General features: G+C 41.1%; 1 protein-coding gene across 23 annotated transcripts in view; it reads left to right on the top strand.

Moving 5' to 3' along the window:
* PARD3 (par-3 family cell polarity regulator) overlaps positions 1-24475 on the top strand; it is a 724129-nt gene that overhangs the window by 86633 nt on the left and 613021 nt on the right. For all 23 annotated transcript variants that reach the window (XR_002828697.1, XM_023752233.1, XM_023752234.1 and 20 more), the window contains exon 2: positions 24016-24117. Coding sequence is in view for 22 of the 23 variants with exons in the window: in XM_023752233.1 (XP_023608001.1) it covers positions 24016-24117 (102 nt within the window). In the remaining variant the exon portion in view is untranslated. The remainder of the gene's footprint in view (positions 1-24015; positions 24118-24475) is intronic.

Raw genomic sequence — 24475 nt, 5'->3', positions numbered from 1 at the left:
CTGGTTTTCTGATTTGTGGGTTTGATGGAAACTGTCCAATTTAACTAATGTATATATTTCACTGTTGTATTTTCTGTGGTTTGTATAAGTAATTTAATTTTTATTAGCAAATTTACAAATATATGAACTTTAAAAAAATTAACCACCATGTGAGAGAACTGACGGGAAATAACTCCATCATTACAAGACAGTGGGTGCTTGTACAAGCTTTTAATAATGGACAGGTATCATTTGGAAGGTCATTGACATTGCGTGGAGAAAGCTATAGATCTCAATGTAGCTTCTAGCTGCACTGCATTGATTTTCTTTTAAAAAGTGTTTTATATAGGAAAACATTTAAAATAATATAGGATTAATTTTGTAGCATTTTCAATTGTTTAGTTTCTCATGAACACATGAGTTAATTCTAGTATCTGATTAAACTGTCCCCATCCTGGATATGAAGTTTCAATTAAAAATGCATTAACCTCTCTGCTGGCAGCTTTGGCTTTTAACTGTGGTTACAGACCCATCACTGTGTAAGTATAGAAGTAGGAACATAAACTTGAGAGATAAGAACCTCCAAAGCCTGACTCCTAGCCATAGGACCTCTCTATTGTGTGGTCTAGAGCATAAGAAGGCCCTGGAGGAAAAAGCTGGTCTCCATCCCTGATCCTGCATCCTTGCGGAGTTGTTAAGCCTTAGGGCCTTCGGTCCCTCTGCTGCATCACTATGATCAATACTTGAGCATATTTTAAAACACAGTGTGCTAGAAATATGCAAAATTTATGAGGTGGTTGGGTTTCTCCCCCAAGCAGGGAACTAGCTGTGGAAAATGGGAAGTTTGAAAGTTGTCTGGCATAAAGCTGAGATTAATTACTGTGATATCATTGCTAATACATTTTGGTTTTTAAAAGATTGAGATAACAGTAGTGAGCTGAAAGAAGATTATCATGTTATCTGTGACAGACAGGTACCATGTTCCTTTAAGGGGGCACCCTCCTGAAAGTCATAATTGACATAATGACTTTGCTGGGGGTGGGGAAAGGGAGAGAATATGTGTGTGTGTGTGTGTGTGTGTGTGTGTGTGTGTGTGTGTGTGTGTGTGTTTCAGCTACATTGATGACTTTTCCTCTGAAGGTTTTATTAGATGCTTGTGAGTTAAGGGCATCCTCTATCCCTTCAAGCTAATGTATGTATTTGGCAAATGAGAATATTGAATCAGCACTCTGCTCATAACCATATTTTGTAAAGATGATTCTGTGTTTTGGAAGGGGGTTTTAAACATGCTTTGTGATATCCTAAATGCAGGGGCAAACTCTGAATTTATTTATTTACTAGAGGCTTGGTGCATGAATTCGTGCATGGGTGGGGTCCCTTGGCCTGACCGGCGATCGAGGCCTATTGGGGGGGTCTGGCTGGCAGAGGGGAGGGGCCGTGAGAGGTTGGCCGACTAGGGGAGGGGTTGTGGGAGGTTGGCTGTCCTGGGGGGTGGTGGGCTGCGGGCGGTTGGCCAGCTGGCCCCTCTGATCGGGGCTGATGGGGGTACCGGCCGGGGGGAGGGGCCATGGGAGGTTGGCCGGCTGCAGGAGATTGGCTGTGTGAACGCACTGACCACCAGGGGCAGCTCCTGTGTTGAGCGTCTGCCCCCTTGGTGGTCAGTGCACGTCATAGCGCCTGGTTGACTGGTTGTTCCAGTCGGTCAGTCGTAACAGTTGCTTAGGCTTTTATATATATAGAAAATATATTTTTATTGATTTCAGAGAAGGGAGAGGGAGAGAGAGAGAGAAATAGAAACATCAATGATGACAGAGAATCGATTGGCTGCCTCCTGCATGCCCCACACTAGGGATTGAGCCCACAACCTGGGCATATGCCCTGATTGGGAATTGAACTGTAACCTCCTGGTTCACAGGTTGGTGCTCAACCACTGAGCCACACCAGCCAGGCCAAACTATGAATTTAAAAGTTTTTGAAATTAAGGACTTAGACAGTTTTTAGAGCTTGGGCAAGATTTGTTAAGCAAGTTTGGATAGGAAGTGTGAGGTCCTTTGTGTCCCCACATGAAGAGGGAGAGGAGTGACCAGGGGAGCACTCAGTCTAAGTTAACAGGCTCCCACTTGAAATTGAGCAGCTAGCCTGTTTTTCAGTCCTTACTAGTCATTGCACCTCCATGGATGCTTCCTAGGAATATAGTTTACAGTTCCTGTGTGAAAAGTATTGAATTAATTTACTGTTAAAACTTAGAGTAGGTAAACTCATTTGTTTTATGTGTAGGTGATATCCAGTGGAAAGTGCAAGGTGAATGACAAGATGGTGGTGTGTGAAATGCTACTATTTAGAAAATAATAAAGGCAGTGTTTTCTAGAATTATAGTTTGTATATTTGCAATTTAATATATGCTTAATTGGTATAATCCAAATATACATTGTTTTCATGTAACTCAGGTTAGCAATGATACTTAAATACTTTATTTATATCTTCTACCAGAGACTGAATCAGCTTACTTAAGAGATCTCTTACTTTCTCCTTTAATTTTGTCCTAATTGGTAAAAGCTTGGAGTTTTAGAACTCTAGGAAATGCCAGTCCAGCAGTATGTTTGTGCTTTGAGGTGTGGAGCAGTGCTGCCTTGCTCCCCTGGTGACCCTGAGAACAGTGACCCTGGTCACTTAACCCATGACTTGTGGACTTCAGGCACTTGCAGGGAGAACTTCCTCCTTACTGTCCTCCTCTCAGTCCAGCTCAGTGTCTTCGAGGGGGTGATGGAGTTGGAGGAAAAGGGTCAGGTTTCTTCACTGTCCCAGCAGATCCACTGTGCCTTTGAAGCATTCCTGCATTGTTAGCCTCTATTATTTTTCCACTTTTCACATGGTTTATTTTGTACTCTATTCTTTCCACATTTGCTTAATTCCTCCCTCCCTCCCTCCCTCTCTTCCTCCCTTCCTCCTTCCCTCCCTCTCTTCCTCCCTTCCTCTGTTAATCCTCAACCTAGTATATTTTACCACTGATTTTTAGGGAGAGTGGAAAGGAAGGGGAGAGACACACAGAGAGAAACATTGATGTGAGAAAGACACATTGATTGGTTGTCTTCCAACTGGGGCCTGGGTATGGAGCCTACAACCGAGGCACGTGCCCTTGACCGGAATTGAACCCATGACCCTTCAGTCCTCGGGCCAATGCTCTATACACTGAGCCAAAATGGCTAGGGCACTTAATTCTTTTCAGAGACAGCATGGAGATAGAGGAAAAAATAACTTAATTTGAAGATTGGAATTCTGTTATTTTTAGAATGCAATCTCAACTCTGGAATTGATATCTCTAGGTGGCTATTGGTCTTTGTAAAGAGTGTGACATTGCTTAAGATTTATATGTAACCAACTCAAGTTTGCTTCTCTATCCTATTTCCTTAGGTAAGCTTTTTCAAGGGTACTTTGAATATTTGGTATAGATCTACAATAAAGTAATTACTTTTTCAGGATTTTTATATTGCCTTTCTAGCATTATGCAGCACAAAGTTTTATCAGATGCTCTCTTATTAGTCTGAAAAGTGTTTCCTTTTACTTCATAATATTGTGACTTCTCATTAAATAAGAGTGATAGCTCCTTTTTTTTGTTTTAAATTGTACACATTTAAAAAATTTTAAATCCTTGTTGGGGACATGGTGATGGTGGTGGGAGGAGAGAGAGTGGGGTGAAGAGAGAGAGGGAGAGGGAGAGGGAGAGGGAGAGGGAGGGAGGGAGGGAAAAGAAGAGAAAGAGAAACATCTGTCAGTTGCCTTCCCTGTGCTCCCTGACTGGGGATCAAACCTGCAACCCAGGCATGTGCCCTATCTGGAATTGAACTGGCAACCTTTCCGTGCACAAATGATGCTCAACTAACTGAGCCACTCTGGCAAGTTATTTTATGAAAAATATGGAGAATTTTGCCTTACTAAAAATTGGAACATTTTTATGATTTTAGCTGAGAAGAATTCTTGACACAATGCAAAATGGCATTATTTCCAAGGCAGGTTTTAAAATTTTATTTAGAAAAACAAGTTTCAGTAATCCACACTACATTTATTTACTAGAGGGAGAAATTATTTCACACACTTGTACCATGAACTAAAATATTGGTGCCTGTCCCCTTATTTTTTAGTCCATCCAAATTAGAGACAAGTTTTTGCAGGAATATCAGATGACTGTGGGGCAGGCAGGTAATGAAATTAAACTAGAGACTTTGCATCAAAATTACTCGGGCTTTGCCTCTCTTGTGGTATCATATATTGCTGGGGCTGACTGGCAGACAGATGAATGATTACTTTAACACACGTTTTTGTGAAAGAGAGGGCTAAGGCACTATTTGGCTGTTGCTGCCAAGTAGCCCTGTTTGCCTGCCTCCTTTGGCATTATTTATTGTCATAACAGATTGACCTAAAATTAACCTCTAGATACAATCAGCAGGGTAAGTATCCTTGGAAAAGTATATGCTTCTACAAGGTCGGGTCTTTAAAGACTAAACATAGAGATTCTAGTAAAACACCCCAGGGGATTGGACTTGTTTGGAAAAGTCAAAGGTAGGGGCTGCCATCTCAGAGGCCCCCGACCTTTCAGAGAATCCAACCAAGTCCCGTGCTTCCCCACAATATATTTTCAGCAAGAATGGGCTCTGGTATTATATTTCACATATGTGGTGATAATTTTATGCTAATTAAGTCATATATTTGCTATTCGTTAGTTCAGCTGTGATGTGTAAGTTAAAAGTTTGTTCTAATCTCAAGTTGCCTTGAAATGCCTTAGCAGTGAGGAGAAGATAATAGGGTTATGTGGAAATGCCTGATTGCTACATGGCATCAAGCAGGTCTAAGAAGGTGGGTTGCTGTTTCTCTTGCATTTTTACTAACACATTTGTGGCTTCAGCTGTCAGATGAGTTTTGTTTTCCTTGTCTAGTCCTGTTTTATTTTAGGCCTTTGATAAACAGGAATAGCTGCTGTTAATACTCTGAGGGAATGTTTGAAGAAACTGTTAAACAAATTTGAGGAATGAGAGTTTTATCCAGAAAGGATTTAACTTTAAAAAGGGGGAGTTGGGGGGGAGAATCAAGATAATCACATAATTCTTAATATTTAGAATAAAAAATTGGAGTCTTTTAAAATGTTTTTTTTCTTCTTCAAATCTCAAATTTGCTGCAGAAGCAGCAAATAGTTGTTTTCCTAGTTGTTTAGAACAAATGTGACACTTGAGGTGATGTTAAGGTTAGAGCTTGAGTGCTATCAGTTTTCACCCAGATCTAAAAAGTCTCTCCTGTAGTTCAACCCTAGCATGGATCCTGTGCGTGGCCAGTTCAGCTAAACCTTATCATGGTACTGCGGTAAAGAGTACAGTGAGAGCCAAGTGCTGAAGGGATGTCATGCCCAAGCTTTATTCCCTGTCCTTCTGACATGCCATGCATGTTTTGGCCTCCTCGCCTTGTGCTAAGATTTCTCCGGATTGAAATTAAGTAATTTTTTCCTGAACTATTCAGTGTTTTCTGAATTTTTTAATGGTTGGTATTTTGTTTTTGTAATTGGGTATTGTTAGTGAACTTTCCATATACCTATGTGTTGCCTCCCAAAATTGATTTTAAAGTCTTAGAGAACAGAATTATCATAGACTTGGCTGTACCTCCTTTATTCCCAGTTACTTGCAGACTAAGAAGGTGGGTTGCTGTTTCTTTTGCATTTTTACTAACATATTTGTGGCCTCAGCTGTTAGACGAGTTTTGTTTCCTTAGTTGGCTGGTTGTATGCACAGTGCCAGTCAACGGCCTCCACTTGTTACAGTGTGCACTAACAGTGGAGATGTTTTCAGTCATTAGGAACCACCATGTGGATGGTCTTTCCTATCCTTGGCTATTCCTGCTGACAGGATCGTCCTGCAATCCACATGGGGCCATGATCTTGCTTCCTATGGGGATGGTGTCCTGCTTCTGACAGCATCACCATACTCTCTGGTTTGGAAAGCTGTTTTGGGTAGATGGAGTCTACAGAGCTCAGAACTCTGCTACTGCAAGGACACATGTTTACAAACATATGTTTAATAGAGCACATTGTAGGGAAGGTTAGGCAGTTTTATTTTATTGATTTTTAGAGAGAGAAAGGTCTTCCTGACCTTTAGAGAGAGAGAGAGAAACATCAATAAGAGAAATATCCATTAGCTACCTCCTGCACGCCCCCTACTGGGGATTGAGCCCACATGTGCCCTGGCTTGTGCCCTGACCGGGAATCAAACTGATGACCTTTTGATGCATGGGATGATGCTCAACTGTGGGGCGCGGCTACAGTGTTTTGGACAGGTTCAACCCTTGGACTGATGAGAAGGCACAGTCCTCTCGTGGCCACATGCAAGTCCCAGCTTTGAGGGCAGAGCCCTCCCAGCACAATTATAGCCAACAGCTATACAGTGGGGCCTTGACTTATGAGTGTCCCTACTAACGAGTTTTTTGAGATACCAGCTGTCTCTCGGCTGATTTTTTGCATTGAGTTGATAATTTGAGTTAACGAGCTCCTTAACGAGCTCGGTCTCAAAACGAATTAAACTCGTAAGTCAAGGCCCCACTGTAGTTGTAAGCTTGAACCTATGGTCCGAACACGTGGCCCCATGTGCCTGAGTGATGTGGGCTTGATATAGTTCAGGTGCATGTAGTTGAGTAGGATCGAAACCAATGAGAATGTTGTAAACATCTTGACCACACCCTTACTTTGCCTTGTGGCATCTGCTATAAAATAAGGACATGGCTGTGGGCGCTGGCGCTGTCTCTCCATCAAGAAGCAGCGTCCCACCGAGACCCAGCTTTCATTCTCTTGTCTGTCTTTTCTAAGCCTTTCAGCCGCCCCCACTCAAGGTCACTGAACCAGGCTGAGCTGGCATGGCACATAAGTGCCCTGGGGCTGAGTATGCCATGGCCGTGCCGGCTCGCCACACTCAACTGATTGAGCAACACCAGCCAGGGCTAGGCAGTTTTAATTTAGTATTAAGATCAAGTTAGCCCTGGCCAGGTAACCTAGTTGGTTAGAGCATCGTCTGATACATCAAGGTTGAGGGTTTGATCCCTGGTCAGGGCACATACAAGAACCAACCAATGAATGCATAAGTAAGTGGAACAACAAATTGATGTCTCTCTCTCTCTCTCTCTCTCTCTCTCTCTCTCTCTCTCTCTCTCCCCCTTCCTCCCTCTCTAAAATCAATAAATTAAAAGTGTAAAAGGAAAAAAGATCAAATTATGGGGTGGTCATGGGAATGGTTACCTTATTTCTATTTAGAAAAGGAAAGTTGCCTGGAGTGTGTTTAATTTTCATGATATAACATCATAGACTGTCTGAGCAATATATGACCCTCAGAGATAATATAATGCCTTCATTATACGCATAAGGCATCAGTGCCTACATAGAGGAAATGACTTGTGCAGTGTCAGGACACTTAACCCAAAGATATTTTTTTTTTTATTGAATTTATCGGGGTGACATTGATTAATAAAATTATATAGGTTTCAGGTATACAGTTCTATCATACATCATTTGTATATTGTATTGTGTGTTCACCACCCCATGTCAAGTCTCCTTCCATCACCCTCTTTACCCTCTTTTACATCCTGCCACCCCCCTTTCCCTCTGGTAATCACAATACTGTTGTCTGTGTCTATGAGTTTTTTTCCCCCCAAAGAGACATTTTATTGTCCTTTTTTGTGTGACTCCTGATAGAGTTTGTGCCACTAGATGCTTTTGTCATTAAAGCCCTGGTTTCTTGTTGCATCTACTCTATCTGTGCATTTTTTTTTTTTTTAATTCTCACCCAAGGATATTTTTCCAATGATTTTTTAGGGAGAGTGGAAGAGAGAGGGAAAGACAGAGAGAAATATCGATGTGAGAGAAACATCGATTGGTTGCCTCCTGCATGAGCCCCGACCAGGACCAGGGAGGAGCCTGCAACCGAGGTACATGCCCTTGACCAGAATGGAACCCGGAACCGAAGGGTCCTTAGGCCAACACTCTATCCACTGAGCCAAACCGGCTAGGGCTATCTGTGTATCCTTAAAGCTTCACAAACTAGCTTTGCTCCTCTTTTTGTAACCAACCCTCTCTGGTACAGGTTACAAGTTTTACTGTTGTTTGAGGTAGTCCATTTCATACTTTAATTACTAGTTATGTAATTATGTTGTGCCTAAGTTCTCATAGAGTTAATTTGTTTCTTTGCTTCCATACAGGATTTTTTTGTCAGACATTTTACTTTAAAATATGCTACAGAATAGTAATAGTAGAGACTGTGATATTGTGCTTGCTGTGTTTTTTGTTTTAGTGCTTAGATTGTTGTGCTTTCCCCCCCCTGAGATAGTATGTACTATAGTTTTTAGAAGGAATAAATTGAAGGCACAGGTATATAGATTTCAATTACCTCATAGGGGAAACTTTATAAGGGCAGAGAACTAACCATATATTTAAGGAATTAAGAATTATGTGGCACTAACGTATATAATCTCCTTTACTTGTATTTAATAAGGTATCTTTGAGCTCATATTTAAACAGTCCTTATTTCATCTGCATTTGAAATTGACCAGATTGGCCTAGGTAAAATCTTGAGTCACATTAGGGACTTTTGAGCCACATTAGGGACTTTCAGGAAAAATCTGAGTGCCAACAAATTTGGAAACAGATTAATAAAAGAATACAGATTGCTCTTTGGCTTGAGATAACCAATAACATATTTCAAAGCATTCTTTGCGGGTGTGGGTCTTTGTTTAAGAAAAAGTACCTGTGCTTTCATATGCTAGACTAAATATTCTAGGAGGGTAGGGACCATATACTTGTCATCTTTGTGTCTGGTTCAGTGCCTGCCACATAATAGGTGCTCCATAAATATTTGATTTAATGCATAATCTCCACAGCCCCATTAGGGCGATAAATTGTAATGATAGACATGTACATCTTCAATACATTGTTTTAAGTGCTGTGGAGGTGTAGGGTAGAAAATAAAGTGGGAATGCAGACTGATGTTGCAAAGAGATAGATGTTAGGAATTGAAATTTGGATAAGATTTTCTTTCCCAAGTGAAGAGATGGGGAAAACTTTTCAGGAGGGCACAAATATGCAGTAACAAATTTGAGGGGCAAGGAGATCCCATAGATGACTAGCTCATATCTTGGTGTATATGAATATACACATATATGCCCTTTGTCTGTCTGTATTGCTCCTTTCCCTGCTGTAAACCTTTTCTAAAAGCTGACATGTAATCTGTGTCTGCAGAGATGTCCTTGGTAATAAGACTCAGGTGCACTCTGGTCTTTGGCAAATCTTTTGAAGTTACTGTCATGGCTCTTTCGTGACTGATAGTAGGAGTGTCCTTGGAGGAAAAGGGAGCCCCACCTCTGGCATCAGCAATCCTCAGGAGACGTGTTTCTTCATTCTCCCAAGTGGGTATGGTCTGAGCCACATTCTAAGCACCTCCGTCTGAGTGTCCACTGCCTTGGGCCACACTTACGTTGTAATGTTATGGTCTGTGTTACTCTCAGCTGGACCCCACATAGTGTGATGCTGGATTTGAGTATGTGAACCACAAGGTACAGCTGGGTAACTGCTCAGGCTTCAAAAGAGGAGATCCAAGGTAGGTGCAAATCCTCTGACAAAATTCACTAATTCTGTACAGTCTTCTCCTCTGTATGAGCTTAAGAATATTTCTTTTGATACAGTCATGTTTAATATTGCCAGGTGTAAGGAATTAATCATGCATTTTTAAGTAATTTGAGATAATTTCTTTAAGAAAAATTGGGAGGTGGTTTTGGATAAAGTAATATGAGTAGGGAGTGAAGATCTGCTCTGGGGTCAACTTTTTGTTGGTTCATTTTAAAATTCTGAACTAGAGTTTATCATGTTTCAGTGAGGTTTTCTTTACAGCTCAGAGAAATTCCTTTTCGTCTAACTCAATCTTGCTTGTTTGCTAATTGGAGAGTATAAGATATGTGAGGGTAGGTTTTTCTTTTGTGAGGTTGGATGACTAACCTTAGGGATCTCTTGGGTTGTTTATTTCTTTTATAGATACTAGAAAAGTATTCAGCATTATAGTTAGCTTTAAAGGATCTCACACCATACAGTAGTTAATGTCTTAGCTGCACATGGTCTGTGTTAGGCCATAGGGTGAGTCTGTCCCTTCAGGCATCGAGGCCCTATTTTAATGTTCATGGATTGTTTTTTCTACAGAGTTGGACCTAGCACTATCTAGTCTAGTGCAAGACTGGAATGAATGCTTCTTAAATCTGTGTATCTTTGATAGGTAACATGGTATAAATGATTATTTCCTGATATTGAAGTTAGTGAAATATATTAATTAGTGGTGGTATATTTTTCATTCTAAGAAAAAAAAAGAGACTATATCATTTTTTTCCCTTCCAAATCTGTACCCTGACAAAGCTGTTTGATCTTCCTGCAATAGGAAATGCATCGAAAGGACATAGCATGACTTTAGAAGTTGGAGTAGTACCTGAGCTGAAATTCCCTTTCTTCTTCAATTGTAATTACATTTGTGATGATCTCAGACACATTTCCTGCTCTTTAGTCTTCTCATCCGCAGATGGAGCTGAAAACATTCACCTGGCATGATTTTTGTGAACACACTCACCTATGAATATAAGAGAAGAAAGTGTTCTGTAACTGGTGGCCCCCACTGTTTCCTTTGTAGAGAAGGGTGCAGGGATGGAATGGTCAGGAGGAGGGTACAGGGCCAGGTGCCTACTTTCATAGTGCTGGTATTATAGAGCTTGTAGAGATTTTGAGTTCCTTAGTAGAATATCCTGTAGGTCCACCTTGTTTTTTAGGGCCTTTGACTTGGATATTTTGCATAGGCACTACCTCACATTTTCCCTTCCTTTAGCAAAGCTTTCTGTTCACTGTCTCTGGCTCATCAGGTAACAGCATCTCTATGCCCTTGCATGTTCCTACTAGGACTGGAGCAGGAAGAACTGGGTTGGCCATTGTGATCTTTTGTCTTGCCTTCTTTCTCCTGGGTTTATCCAAGCTTAAACTTCTGCCTGGCATTCCAGGTCAGTGATGCTGGAGACTCAACCTCGGTTGGTGACAGTGAAGGTGTTAATACTGGAATTTGGGTTCTTTTTATTGTAAAAGAGAGCTATCTGGCTGTCTTCTTTCCTCACATATAAGATGTTATATGGAATGTCAGCTAGAATAATCACACAGCATTTCTTGAGCTGGCTCTCGGAGTCAGAGGGTAAGGAGTGATGAGGATGCATTCTTTTGGCAGCCAGAGGTACTTTTGTGTTATTGATTATATTCTCTGAGAAGCTCTTGTTCACATTTTTCCTTTATTCAATAGGGTTGCTACTTCTGTTTTCTTTTTCACTCATTATTTATACAATATGCTGCTTTGTTTTTTATTCTAAGCTAAAAAAGAGAGAAGATGGTCCCTGCCTTTGGGGGAACTTATCTAGAGAGAAACAAAACATTACACATGTTTTGGACATAGGCTATTAGCTGACAAATATGTGGTATAGATAAATACTTTGGGGATGGAGTACATTTCACGAAAGTTGTGGTTTTGATCTAGATTTGGAAAAGTACATACAATTTGGGTAGTTGGAACTGTAGGGATAAGAGTGTTCCCGATGTGTGGAATATATTCTACAAAAACCCCCATGAGGATTAATGAATGCCAGAGCCATTATTTACTGAGCATCTAATCTGCCTCAGGTACTAATCTGGGTGCTTGGGATATCTCAGTAAATAGAACACTTGAAGACCCAGATATGCTAAGGCAACATCGAGGCCTATCTGGGAGGATAGAAGAACCGTGATGGGAACCATGGAAAGTCAGGAAAAGCAAATTAAGAAGAGTGTTGAGTACTTGGCTAAGGATGTTGGATTTTGCCCTTTAGAATATAGTGAGTCACTGAAAATGATTCATATCCCAGGAGAGTGACATAATGAAATGGGTATTTTGTGAATATGGATGTATCAGCAAAATGCAGGACCATACAACATCTAGATGTGGGAAAAGATATGAACGTCTAGAAGTAGTAGATAAGTTGGAAGTTAATCACATTTATTGAGAACAAAAGATGAAGGAAAGGGAAAGGAAGACATGTATTTACTATTTATTTAAGATGATAAACTTTAAAAAATACACATATTCACTTATTATGGAAAATCAGAAAATATAAACAGTGACTGTCAAGTGTGTGTCCATACCTGTAGGTAGCATTGTCTTCAAACTAAAGATGATATCTTTCATAGTTCTGTGCACGTTTAAATACTGTATAGTGTTCCATTGATTTGATGTACTCAACCAATTATTGTTGGATATATAGCTGGTTTCCTATTGTTATTGTTTATTAAAACATCCGGTTAAACATCTTGACTGGGTATACCCACATCTTAACTTCCTGGGTTGGTGGGTATGTTCATTTTTAAGCATTTTCATGCACGGTACCAAATTCCACCTTTCTTTACCTCCCCCTGCCCCCCTGGGTCCCAATCAAAATGTGTGTGATAGACAATTTGTTAATCCTCAACCGAGGATATTTTTTCCATTGATTTTTAGAGTGAGTGGAAGGGAGGGGAGGGAAGAGAGAGAGAGGGGAAGAGAGAAGCGAGAGAGACACATCTATTGGTTGTCTCCTGCACGCGCCCCGACCAGGGCAGGAAACAAACCTGCAACCCAGGTACGTGCATTTGACTGGGAATTGAACCCATGATCCTTTGGTGTGTGGGTTGATGGTCTAACCACTGAGTAACACCACTCAGGGCCATGTGTATGACATATTACAGCTCAGGAGCAGGACACTAGAATGCTGGCTTACTATACTCTTATGAATGTTAGGTCATTAAATTTGTTTAAAATTAATCTGTTTTCCCAGTTTGTTATGAAAACCTCAAACATTGGTCGAGAGAATCATACAAAATGCAGCTGTGTTAGTTGACCTCGGCTTGGATTTGGCCAGGAGGAGGTGGAATGGGAAATGGGAGTCCCACGATGAGATAATCCTGGAGCAGATTCTGCTCCCTCTCTGCTAGTCCTGTCTCTTTCCAAATTCCAGTGACTAACCTGAAGAACCAGCTTCTGCCACAGCACCCCAGCCCTGAGTTCTGAGCCACCTCTTTTTATTCCTTTAGCCAAGAGGTGGTGGTAGCTTCTTTCTACAGCTAATCTGTGGCTTGATCCCACCCCACTGCTATCTTTGTTTGAGTCTCAAGTCTTACATCTTAATAACCAATTCTTTATATTAATTTTCCTCTGCTTAAAATAGTTGGGATGATCTGTATTTTCCTGGTTGCACTCTGAATGATAGGTATTTATTCATTCATATATACATGTGATTATATGTACTAGTACATGTATATTCACACACACATATACATATATATATACACACACACAGTGGTGGGCGAAAGTAGGTTTATAGTTGTGATTATGTGAAACAGTTTATTCTTGTATTATTATTAATTTTATTATTTTCAATACAAACAACTGTAAACCTACTTTTGTGTACACACACACACAACACAGTATATGCTATTTTAAAGTAAGTAGCAGACATTCTGACACTTTATTAAAATACTTCAGCATATATCCCCTAAGAATAAGGATATTCTCTTACATATCCACAAAACAATGATCATACCTAGGAATATTAAGAAAAATTTATCATGTTATGTAACACTGAATCCATATTAAATTTTCCCCAAGTGTTTCCAAGATGTCTTTCACAGTGTTTTTTGTGTTGTTGATTTTTAAAAATAGGGATTAAATCAAGACTTGCCTTGCATTTGGCTATGACTCCTTAGGCTCTTTGATCTAGACCAGTGGTCGCCAACTGGTGGTCTGTGAGGTCTGAAAGGTTGGCGACCGCTGATTTAAGGAAACCTTTGGAGCAGCAGTCACCAACCGATGGTCTGCGGACCACCGGTGGTCTGTGAGGTCCAAAAGATTGGCGCCCGCTCATCTAGACCAGTCCCCCAGTTATTGTTTTTTAAATGACTTATATTTTAACATTTTCTCTTGAAATATTTCTGAACTACAGAATAGAAGATTGAACACTCTATCTAGATTCACCAATTTAAAAAAATTTTCTACATTTGAATTATTTACATATATATGTACACACATAAATATATATTAGTAATATTAATTTTTTATGAACCATTTGAGATTGAACTACAGATATTGTGATACTTTTCAACCACCAAAACACTTCAGCATTCATCCTCTAAAAATAATTTTTAAAAAATAACCACTACAATGATCACATGCAGGAAATGTCCCACTTATATAATTCTGTCACCTAAGAAGACAGATTTCTTCAATTGTCTGTCCCAGTACTGTCCTATTTCACAATTATTTCCCTCCAGATGCAGGACACACTCTGGGATCATACATTGCACTCAGATACCGGAGACTTAAAAAAATAGAGATTAGTAAAGTTGTGTTTTTAAAAGGCTCACATTCTGGAGTCCTCTGATTGTTTCCTTGTAGTGTCATTTAACTTGTTCTCTATCCCCTGTATTTCCTATACAGAAGTTAGGTTTATGACTTGATTAGGTTAAATTAGAGGGGGGTGGGGTTGTCAGTAGGAATGAAAACAGGAGGTTGGTTTTAGGGGGAAGATAAGGAAAATAAGTTCAATCAATTTGAATTAAATAGGGCTTGATAAAAACATTGTTCAACATTTGTCAAAATAAGTTTTTCTTATTATGTATGTAATGTGCATCTCAATAAACCAACTTTAAAGAAAAAACAACATTGTTTAGTCATCAGTTATTCCCACATGTCCTTTTACTCATTGCATTAAAATTTCCCAGCAAGCTCTAAAAACAAGTCCCAAGGTGATGTGAACTGAGAGGTAGATACTTAAGGCTGGTGTGTTGAGAGGGCTTTGGTCTAGAGATGCGGTTTTTGCAATTCTTGGAGTTGAAACAATTCTGAAAAAGAGACTATAAGTGACAGTCAACACAAAAATTTATCCATACAGTTATCATAGGAGACAAATATATGTATGTACTTGAGGCCCAGTGCACGGATTCGTGCATTGGTTGGGGGCGTGGCCTGCGGGGATGGCCTGTTGTGGGAGTGCTGCTCATCCCAGTCAGCTGAGTGTCTGTGGACCTGCCCTCTGAGCGGCGGCTCCCGCTGTGGGTGCGCCACTCATCCTTGTCAGCTGAGCGGCGCTCCCACTGTGGGAGTGCAATAACCACCACGGGGCAGCTCCTGCGTTGAGCGTCTGCCCCCTGGTGGTCAGTGCGTGTCATAGCGATTGGTCGATCGGTCGTTCTAGTTGTTCTGCCGTTCGGTCCCTGGGCTTTTAGATATATAGATGTGTTCATGATGTTAATGATTACACCATTTTTTAAGGTGTAATTACTAATATCCGTTTAATTTAAGAGGTTGGGTGAAAGCACCGAAGCCATGAATTGATTATCTGAAATATAATCCTGTATAATAAAAGGGTAATATGCAAATCAACTGAACAACAGAACAACCAGGCGCTATGATGTGCACAGCTCAATGCAGGAGCTGCCCTCTGGTGGTCAGTGCGCTCTCACAGGGGGAGCACTGCTCAGCCACAAACTGGGCTGACGGCTGGCCCGCCTCCGCGGCAGCACTAAGGATGTCCAACTGACGGCGTAAGGGTGTCCAACTGACTGATGCCGTCAGTCGGACATCCCCTGAGGGCTCCTGGACTGCGAAAGGGCGCAGGCCAGGCTGAGGGACATCGCCCCCTCCCCTCTCCCGAGTGCACGAATGTCGTGCATTGGGCCTCTAGTACCTAATAATACATATAAGAAATGCAAAGTATTTCAGTGCTGCATCCACTCCCCCCACAACCCCTCATCCTACCTCCTCCCATCACAAACTTTGAGTTCTCAAACTTTGGTGTCCATCAGGACTACCCAGAAGGTGTTTTAAACACCAATTGCTCAGCTCCTTCTTGGGAGATCTTTCATTCAGCAGGACCAGGGTGGAGGGCAAGCATTAGAATTTCTGACTGGTTCTCAGGTGATACTGATGCTGGAATGGAATCGCACTTGAGAACCACTGCTTTAAATCAAGGATGAGATGAAAATATGTAATATAATATTTGGGTGAGTTGATTTTTTAAGTCAACACCTTCATTATTAAAAGAAGTATTTTTTGTTCCTCCCATTATGCAAAATATAAAGAGGGGTTATACCAAGAACTCCAGAAGCTATGACGCTATTGTAAAACCATCCATGTCGGTCTGAGAAAGGGTGGGTAATGAATCTTGTAGACTTAGGCTGGAGTCCTGGATTACAACATTTATTAACTGTGATCCTCTTTTCAGCAACTTACTCTAGAGCAGTGGTTCTCAACCTTCCTAATGCCATGACCCTTTAATACAGTTCCTCATGTTGTGGTGACCCCCAACCATAAAATTATTTTCGTTGCTACTTCATAACTGTAATTTTGCAACTCTTATGAATCGTAAAGTAAATATCTGATATGCAGGATGTATTTTCATTGTTACAAATTGAACATAAAGCATAGTGATTAATCACAAAAACAATATGTAATTATATATGTGTATTCCGGTGGTCTTAGGCAACCCCTGTGAAAGGGTCGTTCGACCCCCAAAGGGGTCGCGACCCACAGGTTGAGAACCGCTGCTCTAGAGTCTGTTCTCTCATCGGAAAATAGGGATTATAAATCCTCCCACCACAATAGATAGTGCACATTTTTAAAATTGTAAAACATAAAGCAAATATAACTGGTAATTATAGTTCTCATTTTTGCCTTGGCTCTGTCTAGGGCCAGCTCTGTGATCTGAGACCCACCTCTTGATTTACCTGGAGTAGTGCAGGATATTGAGAAGCATCCCTGACGAAAGTGATCTCAATATTATGAAAGTTAATGCAGATCTGGAGGTCAATAATGGGCTGATTTTCCACATTGTTAGGCCAGTATGGAATTCTAGGAGAGCTCTCATGCTAGCTGTAATAAAAAAGAATGCCATGCCCTAGCTGGTTTGGCTCAGTGGATAAAGCAAGGGTCCCGGGTTTGATTCCCGGCAAGGGCATGTGCCTGGTTGCAGGCTCGATCCCCAGTAGGGGGCATGCAGGAGGCAGCCAATCAATGATTCTCTCCCATCATTGATGTTTCTATCTCTCTCTCTCTCTCCCTTCCTCTCTGAGGTTATTTTTTTTATTGTTGAACATCAGCCATGATTACTGACAATATGTGTTTTCTGCCTTTATTCAGAAGCACCCACCACCCCAATATGTTTAACATTCAACAGTATTGCTGCAACAAAATTGACTAAAAAATAGGCATTTTTGAAAATTGATCAAAGTAGGTAAAGTTAAAATTGTATGCATTACGTTTATATTGAAATGCCAATTATTTATTTAAAAAGGAACTTTAGAACATATTTTAAAAATATTTTGTTTTGGGTTCAAGTAAATTGGAGAGTAATAAGAGAATCTAGAATGAGGCACCCTTCATACTGATTGTGCTCTCCTATTGACTTTAAAAATGAAGTGTTTTCTGTTATTTCATTAACAATGACTTAATTTGTCTACACTACATAATTATCCTCTGGCTAATAGGATTGACAGATGCTGAAATTTAAACTGTGTGGCATGTCTATGATTTTAAGAATTTTCAAACTGTTCCTCTTCATTCTTACTGTTTCCAACCATTATGTATGTGCATAGTCAGTTAGGAAAAAGCACTACCCTGAGAGGTCACCTTTCCCAACTCTTGTGCCTGATTCTTTCCATATTTACCTTCATATTTCTGTGTAAATTGCTTATATTGTTTCTTTTTTAAATAAAGTATATTTTTATTGATTTCTGAGAGAAAGGGAGAGGGAGAGAGAGAAACATCAATGATAAGAAAGAATCATTGATTGGCTGCCTCCTGCACAGCCCCCACTGGGGACTGAGCCCACAACCTGAGCTTATGCCCTGACCTGGAATTGAACCAGAACCTCCTGGGTTCATGGGTCAACACTCAACCACTGAGCCACAGTGGGCTGGGCCCTGTATCTTTCCAAGTGAAAATAATCTCCCCTTTTTCTGAATTCACACAGCATTTTAATGTCTTTTTCTTATGACACATGGTCTACCTCTTTTAAACTACTTATGTGTCATCTGTTAAATTTTAATGTCTCATAGTAAGTATTGATTGCCGCTTTAGCTCAGTCAGTGCTTTGCACATAGTTAATACTCAGGTGTGTTTTTTTAATTTAATATTTTATTGATTTTTTACAGAGAGGAAGGGAGAGGGATAGAGAGTTAGGAACATCGATGAGAGAGAAACATCGACCAGCTGCCTCCTGCACACCCCCTACTGAGGATGTGCCCGCAACCAAGGTACATGCCCTTGACCGGAATCGAACCTGGGACCCTTCAGTCCGCAGGCCGACACTCTATCCACTGAGCCAAACCAGTTAGGGCAATACTCAGGTTTTTTATTGGCATGGATTTTCAATTATCTTTTCTGGTCTTAGTTTACACATATATTTTCACTTGAAAATTGGTCAGGCTATAGATCAGTGATGGCGAACCTATGACATGCGTGTCAGAGGTGACACGCGAACTCATTTTTTTGGTTGATTTTTCTTTGTTAAATGGCATTTAAATATATAAAATAAATATCAAAAATATAAATCTTTGTTTTACTATGGTTGCAAATATCAAAAAATTTCTATATGTGATACAGCACCAGAGTTAAGTTAGGGTTTTTCAAAATGCTGACACGCCGAGCTCAAAAGGTTCGCCATCACTGCTATAGACCATTGCTGTATGCCATGGTAATGCAAGAGTAGGGCACTGTTTCTAATTGAAGATACTTTTCTTGAAACTTGCTTGGGCATAAAGTATGCAGAGCTTTTGTATGATCAGGTCACAACTCATAAAAGCTCATTATCTTGTTGCATAATGTGAGGATTCTCTTGATGGAGTATGAGAGCTTTCTTGATGGTGAGCTAGGAGTCATCTTTCATTAGGACTTTTTCTGTACTGTTTTCTCTTGTCTCCTGCAATAGAGTGGATATCCTGCAATAAACTAGACATCATTATCCTTACAACTTGCAGCTAATCAAATCACCCATGCTTTCCTTTTCAGCAGTTCTTAGAAATCTTCCTTCTACCCTTTCTCAACCCTGGTTCTCTATCTGGGTGAGGAACAGTGTACTCAGTGATTTTGTCTCCAGATACCCTCTATGGGCTATGACCCATCTTTGGGGAACCTTGACTGACTCGGACATTTACTTCTTGGTAGACTTCTCTCTACCTGCTTGAGGGATGAACTTCTTTTCTTGTTTGTTGCTCCTGTGTGATAGATTTTTTGCTCATCATAATGTAAAATTATTGTTAGTGTTCAAATCTTTGGTTATTATATGTGTACACATCCTAAGTGAGTAACATAATATTTTTTATTGAGTGTTGTGTCATGTTTGTTTTTTAACCCAATGACAAGTATACTGATTGTAGAATTAGTGTTTTTGGTATTTTCAAAAGTGGCGCTACATTTTTTTGTTCAGTTACACTGCTAAGTTTCAAAACAGCAATGATTGTGCTATTATTATTTTAAACTTTTCAGTGTAAACTACCACAGAGTGCAATCAACGAGTATGCTGTAACATGGAGAAGAGTTTTCTTCTGATGGGTACTTGACTATGTCCTTGAAAATACAGCAAGTCCTTTGTCATTTGAGAGAAAATTGTGTTAATGAAAGCTGCCAATTAAAATCTCCTAAGAGACTGTTGTTCCAAGGAGTGTATTTCTCAGTGGCAAAAAAGCCTTTCTGGTTTTTATACTCTTGTGGGAGGAGGTCATTTTTATATGGCCTGCTCAACTCTGATTTTTGTCTATGTAGTATGTTCTGCTGGGATTATTGATGATTCCCTTTTGGTTCCTTCTCTCCAAATAGTCATTTTAATCTATTCAGTGTGTATTATGAAGTGGCATTTAGTAAATGCTAGCCTGATAATATGCGTTGGCATGGTGTTGTCATGGCTATTTGGTCCCCTCAACAACTAAATCTTGAATTAGACAATCCTTGATCAGATAGTTGAAGGATTGTAAGCCAGATTTATAGAGTGTTTCAAGGAGGAAGGAGTGGTCAGTAGTACCAAATTCTGTGATAGATCAGGAAGATGTCTCATGTGAGGAACATTGCTTAAGCAACATGGGGGCGCTGTTGGTGACCTTGATGGACAGTTTTGGGAATGTGGGGAGGGAGCCTGATTGGCATGAGGTTTTGGGAAAAGAATCTGTGACCAGAAATCTTTAAAAAATTTGCTGTCAAGAGGATCAGAAAATTGGTATAGTAACTAGATTGTAAAGTAGTGTCAACAGAAGGCTTTGTACTGTTAGTTTAGCATGTGTAAAAATAAAATATTAGCGACTTTTAATGGCTCAGAGTTGACATTTGAGTACTATTTTCCATATAGTGAAGTCAGAGATAGACTTCTAACCTGGCTTGGGGTTTTCCAGTCAGGCAGAGCTCTTGAAGAGGGAGATGACTGAGTAGTCTTGATGGATGGGAAGGGTTAGCTTGGAGGTTCAAGTGGGGCTCTGGGCACTCGGTGTGGTGGAGAGAGTACAGTTATGCAGGGCTTAATACCGCCTGTGAAAGGTAAAGTGATGGGGAAAAGTCTGGAGCAAGTTCTGAAATTATATATATATATATATATATAGTTCAGAGGTTGAAAAAATCTTTAGGTGGAAATTTATTTCAAAAGAGAAGTTCCAAATTTTAAATAAAGGCTATAGGTTATGCTCTCATGGAGAGAGTGAGGAGGATGAGGAAGCTTAAAGTTTTTCTTTTTTTTAAACCCCATTTTAGAGTTCAGTCTGCTTCTGTGGATATAAAAGTGTTTCAGAAATGAAAGTTACTATTAGTTGATTAGGTAATCCACAGCTTGCTTGGGGGAAAAGAGGGCAGGATGGATGTTTTAAGACAGTGGTCACCAACCATTCGGACCTTGCGGACCACCGGTTGGCGACCGCTGCTCCAAAGGTTTCCTTAAACCAGCGGTCGGCAACCTTTTGGACCTCACGGACCACCAGTGCCACGGACCACCGGTTGGTGACTGCTGTTTTAAAGAGGCTAGGGAATGATGATTAGGAGACACCTTTTCTTTGAGGACCCCCAGGATATTAATTTCCCCTGCAGAGTTAATACCATCTCTATATATAAAAGCCTAAGGGACCACCGCAACCGAATGGACGACCGAACAGGCTGCATGGGGCAACCAGGCTGGCAGAGGGGTTAGTGACGGACGACCAAACGACTGAGCAGCAGACTGCAAAGATGGCAGCAACCACAGCCGATAAGGAGGGAATATGCTAATTGACTGCCACACCCTCAAAGATGGCAGTACCCACAGCCAATAAGGAGGGAATATGCTAATTGACTACCACGCCCTCAAAGATGGCTGCCCCCAGTCCCCTCAGCCCTGCCAGGGTGGCAGGCGCACGGCAAGGCTGGGCCCACTCCCAGGCAGGCCTAGCCACTCCGCGCGCCTGCCTCCAGAGTTCCCCAGTCCCCCAGCCCCCCAGCCGCCCAGGGCCAGCCCGAGACTCAGGTAACCAGGGCCGGCCGAGGCTTGTGCTGCCAGCAGTGGCAGAAGCAGAGGTGTGATGGGGACGTCGCCTTCCCCTGATCGCTGGGTCACCTCCCTACCCTGAGGGCTCCCGGACTGTGAGAGGGGGCCCGCCGGGCTGAGGGACTCCCCCCCCCCCCCCCCCCCGCCGGCAGTGGTTGATTTTTTTTGTTTTGGGCCTCTAGTCCTATATAAAAAAGAGGTAATATGCAAATTGACCCTCACGCCCTTGCGCGACAAGATGGTCACCCCATGTCATCACAAGATGGCCACCCCCACAGTGTCACAAGATGGCCAGCAGGGGAAGGCAGTTAGGGGTGACCAGGCCTGCAGGGGAGGGCAGTTGGGGGTGATCGTGCTGGCAGGGGAGCAGTTAGGTGTCAATCAGGCCAGCAGGGGTGCGGTTAGGGGGCTGTCAGGCTGGCAGGCAGAGTGGTTAGTGCAATCAGGCAGCCAGGTAGGCGAATGGTAAGGAGCCAGCAGTACTAGATTGTGAGAGGGATGTCCCCTGAGGGGTCCCAGATTGGAGAGGGTACAGGCTGGGCTGAGGGACAACCCCTACCCCCAGTGCATGAATTTTGTGCACCGGGCCTCTAGTTTGGTATAGAAGAGTAGAGTATAGTTCGTTTGGGCCTTTGTTCTTTGATGGTTCAACGAATCTAGAAATGACAAATTCTGGAGCATCTCAGACTCACACAGCAGGTTTCCTAAGGGCTGTCTGGATGACATTGGAATCAGGGGATCATGTAGAGGCTCCGTGAATTCAGGGGATGCCAAGGTATGTGTGTGTATGTGTGGCATGTGGTGTGTTGCATGTGTGTTTTATAAACTTAATCTGTGTTTTGGATGAACAGTTGATTTGAGCACTGAATCTCCTTTTAAGGAAGTCCAGATCAGGGAGCAGAGTAAGTATAGGTTATTTGCATGGTGGTTTTTATGTTTAGTAACTTTGAGAATTAGGGTCTGAGCTGCTTTCTGTACTGGTTAAAAAATGAAGAGGATTGGTAATTATACAGTTTTTACAACTGTTCCATTTTACTAACTCTTAGGCATAGCTTTGTTAGAGATTCTCTTGGAATGCTTCTTAAGGATATGGATTCCCTGGCCTCAACCCTGGAAGGTCTGTCTGAGCAAGGAGATCTGGGGTGGGGTCTAGGAATGTGTATATAACTATGATTAATCTTTTGCCTTTTCCCTCCCAGCCTTTCCTTTAAGAAAGAATAGTACTTAACATCATTTTAAATTGGAAAAATGGACTGTTAACTTGAATTGAACTTTTTATTAGTAATTCCGTGTTGTGGATAATTCAGTAGTTAAAGGCAAAAGATAACAATTTAGTACATTTTTATTTGAGTATACAAATGAGAATGATTGTGGAACTCTAAAAACAAATAACTATGCCCTGGCTTGGGGGAGCTCAGTTGGTTGGAGCATTGTCCCATACACCAAAAAAGTTGCAGGTTCAAGTCCCTGTCAGGGCACATACCTAGGTTGTGGGTTCTATCCCTGATTGGGGTGCGTGTGGGAGGCAACCTGTTGATGCTTCTCTTTCACATTGATGTTTCTCTTTTTCTTTCCCTCCCTCCCTACCTCTTTATCTCCTCCCCGTCCTCTCTCTCTAGTCAATAAACATATCCCCGGGTGAGGATTAAAAAATATACAAACCCCAAAACCAAAGAATTATGTTCTGTAAATAATTTCAAAACATGTTTTATGTTACAGTATATGTATGTATATATGTATACACACTATACATATCCTGTGTAGAAGTGTATAAGATTTAAAATGAAATTTTTTACTTCCAATTCCACTTTTCAGAGATAACCACTGGAAATTTGGGTGTGTATTTTTTTTTTTTTTGGACATTTTTTTAATCCTCACATGAGGATATGTTTATTGATTTTAGGGAGAGGGGAAGAGGGAGGGAGAGACAGGGACAGGGAGAGGAAGAAACATTGATTTGAAAGAGAAACATCTATTGGTTATGCTCCCCGAACCCATAACCTAGGTATGTGCCCTGACCGAGAATCAAAACCTCAGTCTTTCAGTGTACAGGACAATGCTCCAACCAACGAGTGCTCCAACCACACTGGCCAAGACTTTTGTTGGTCATTTTTATATGCACATATACAAGTGTATGTAATTTTTCCCTTCCAAAAATAGGCACAAACCACACACATTGGTCTGAGCTTGCTCACTTATAGTCTTCCATATTATTCCAGTGTATTCAGGCCTGTTATTAGGAAGTACTTTGGGCAACCAGGGTATGCCACCTCTTTTTATTCAAATATGCTGTGACATTAGTGTTTCAGACATACACTATATGTTGCTTGTTTATTAGAATATGTTTTTTTTTTATAACAGGAAGTTCTTGCAGTTAAAATTCTTGCATTTCCTTTTTGTGATGCTAACTTGATGCATTTGATATTTGTGTTATTTGTACAGGATCCAAGCTACTGGATACAGGTGCATCGACTGGAACATGGAGATGGAGGAATACTGGATCTTGATGACATCCTCTGTGATGTAGCAGATGATAAAGACAGAGTGAGTTCAAGTCCAGGGAAGCTGCTCTGAGTGCCTGTTATGAAGACTGGGGAGGGAGTGGGTAGGTGGGAATACTTTCCTTCCTGTTTTAGACACACATATTTTAAAGAACATTTGGGCCACTCACTTTGGGATGTTTGTTATTTAAGTATTGTGAATTTTCACTACCCTGAACCCTAAGGTATAATGCTTTCCTTAATACCTGGGATGCAGTACTAAGCTTTGTAATTTTAAAATTGCAACTTTTTAAATGGATAGATCTTTAAAAGGTGCCCCCCCCCCCCCCCGCTATTTTAACCAAAACATAGCATCTTTCCTGACCACTCAAGTCCCTCATTGTGATCATTATGTGTTTCAG

This window comes from Myotis lucifugus, unplaced genomic scaffold (assembly GCF_000147115.1).
Source record: "Myotis lucifugus unplaced genomic scaffold, Myoluc2.0 scaffold_29, whole genome shotgun sequence".
In the NCBI taxonomy this organism is placed as follows: domain Eukaryota; kingdom Metazoa; phylum Chordata; class Mammalia; order Chiroptera; family Vespertilionidae; genus Myotis; species Myotis lucifugus.
This window is presented reverse-complemented; position numbering and strand designations above follow the sequence as displayed.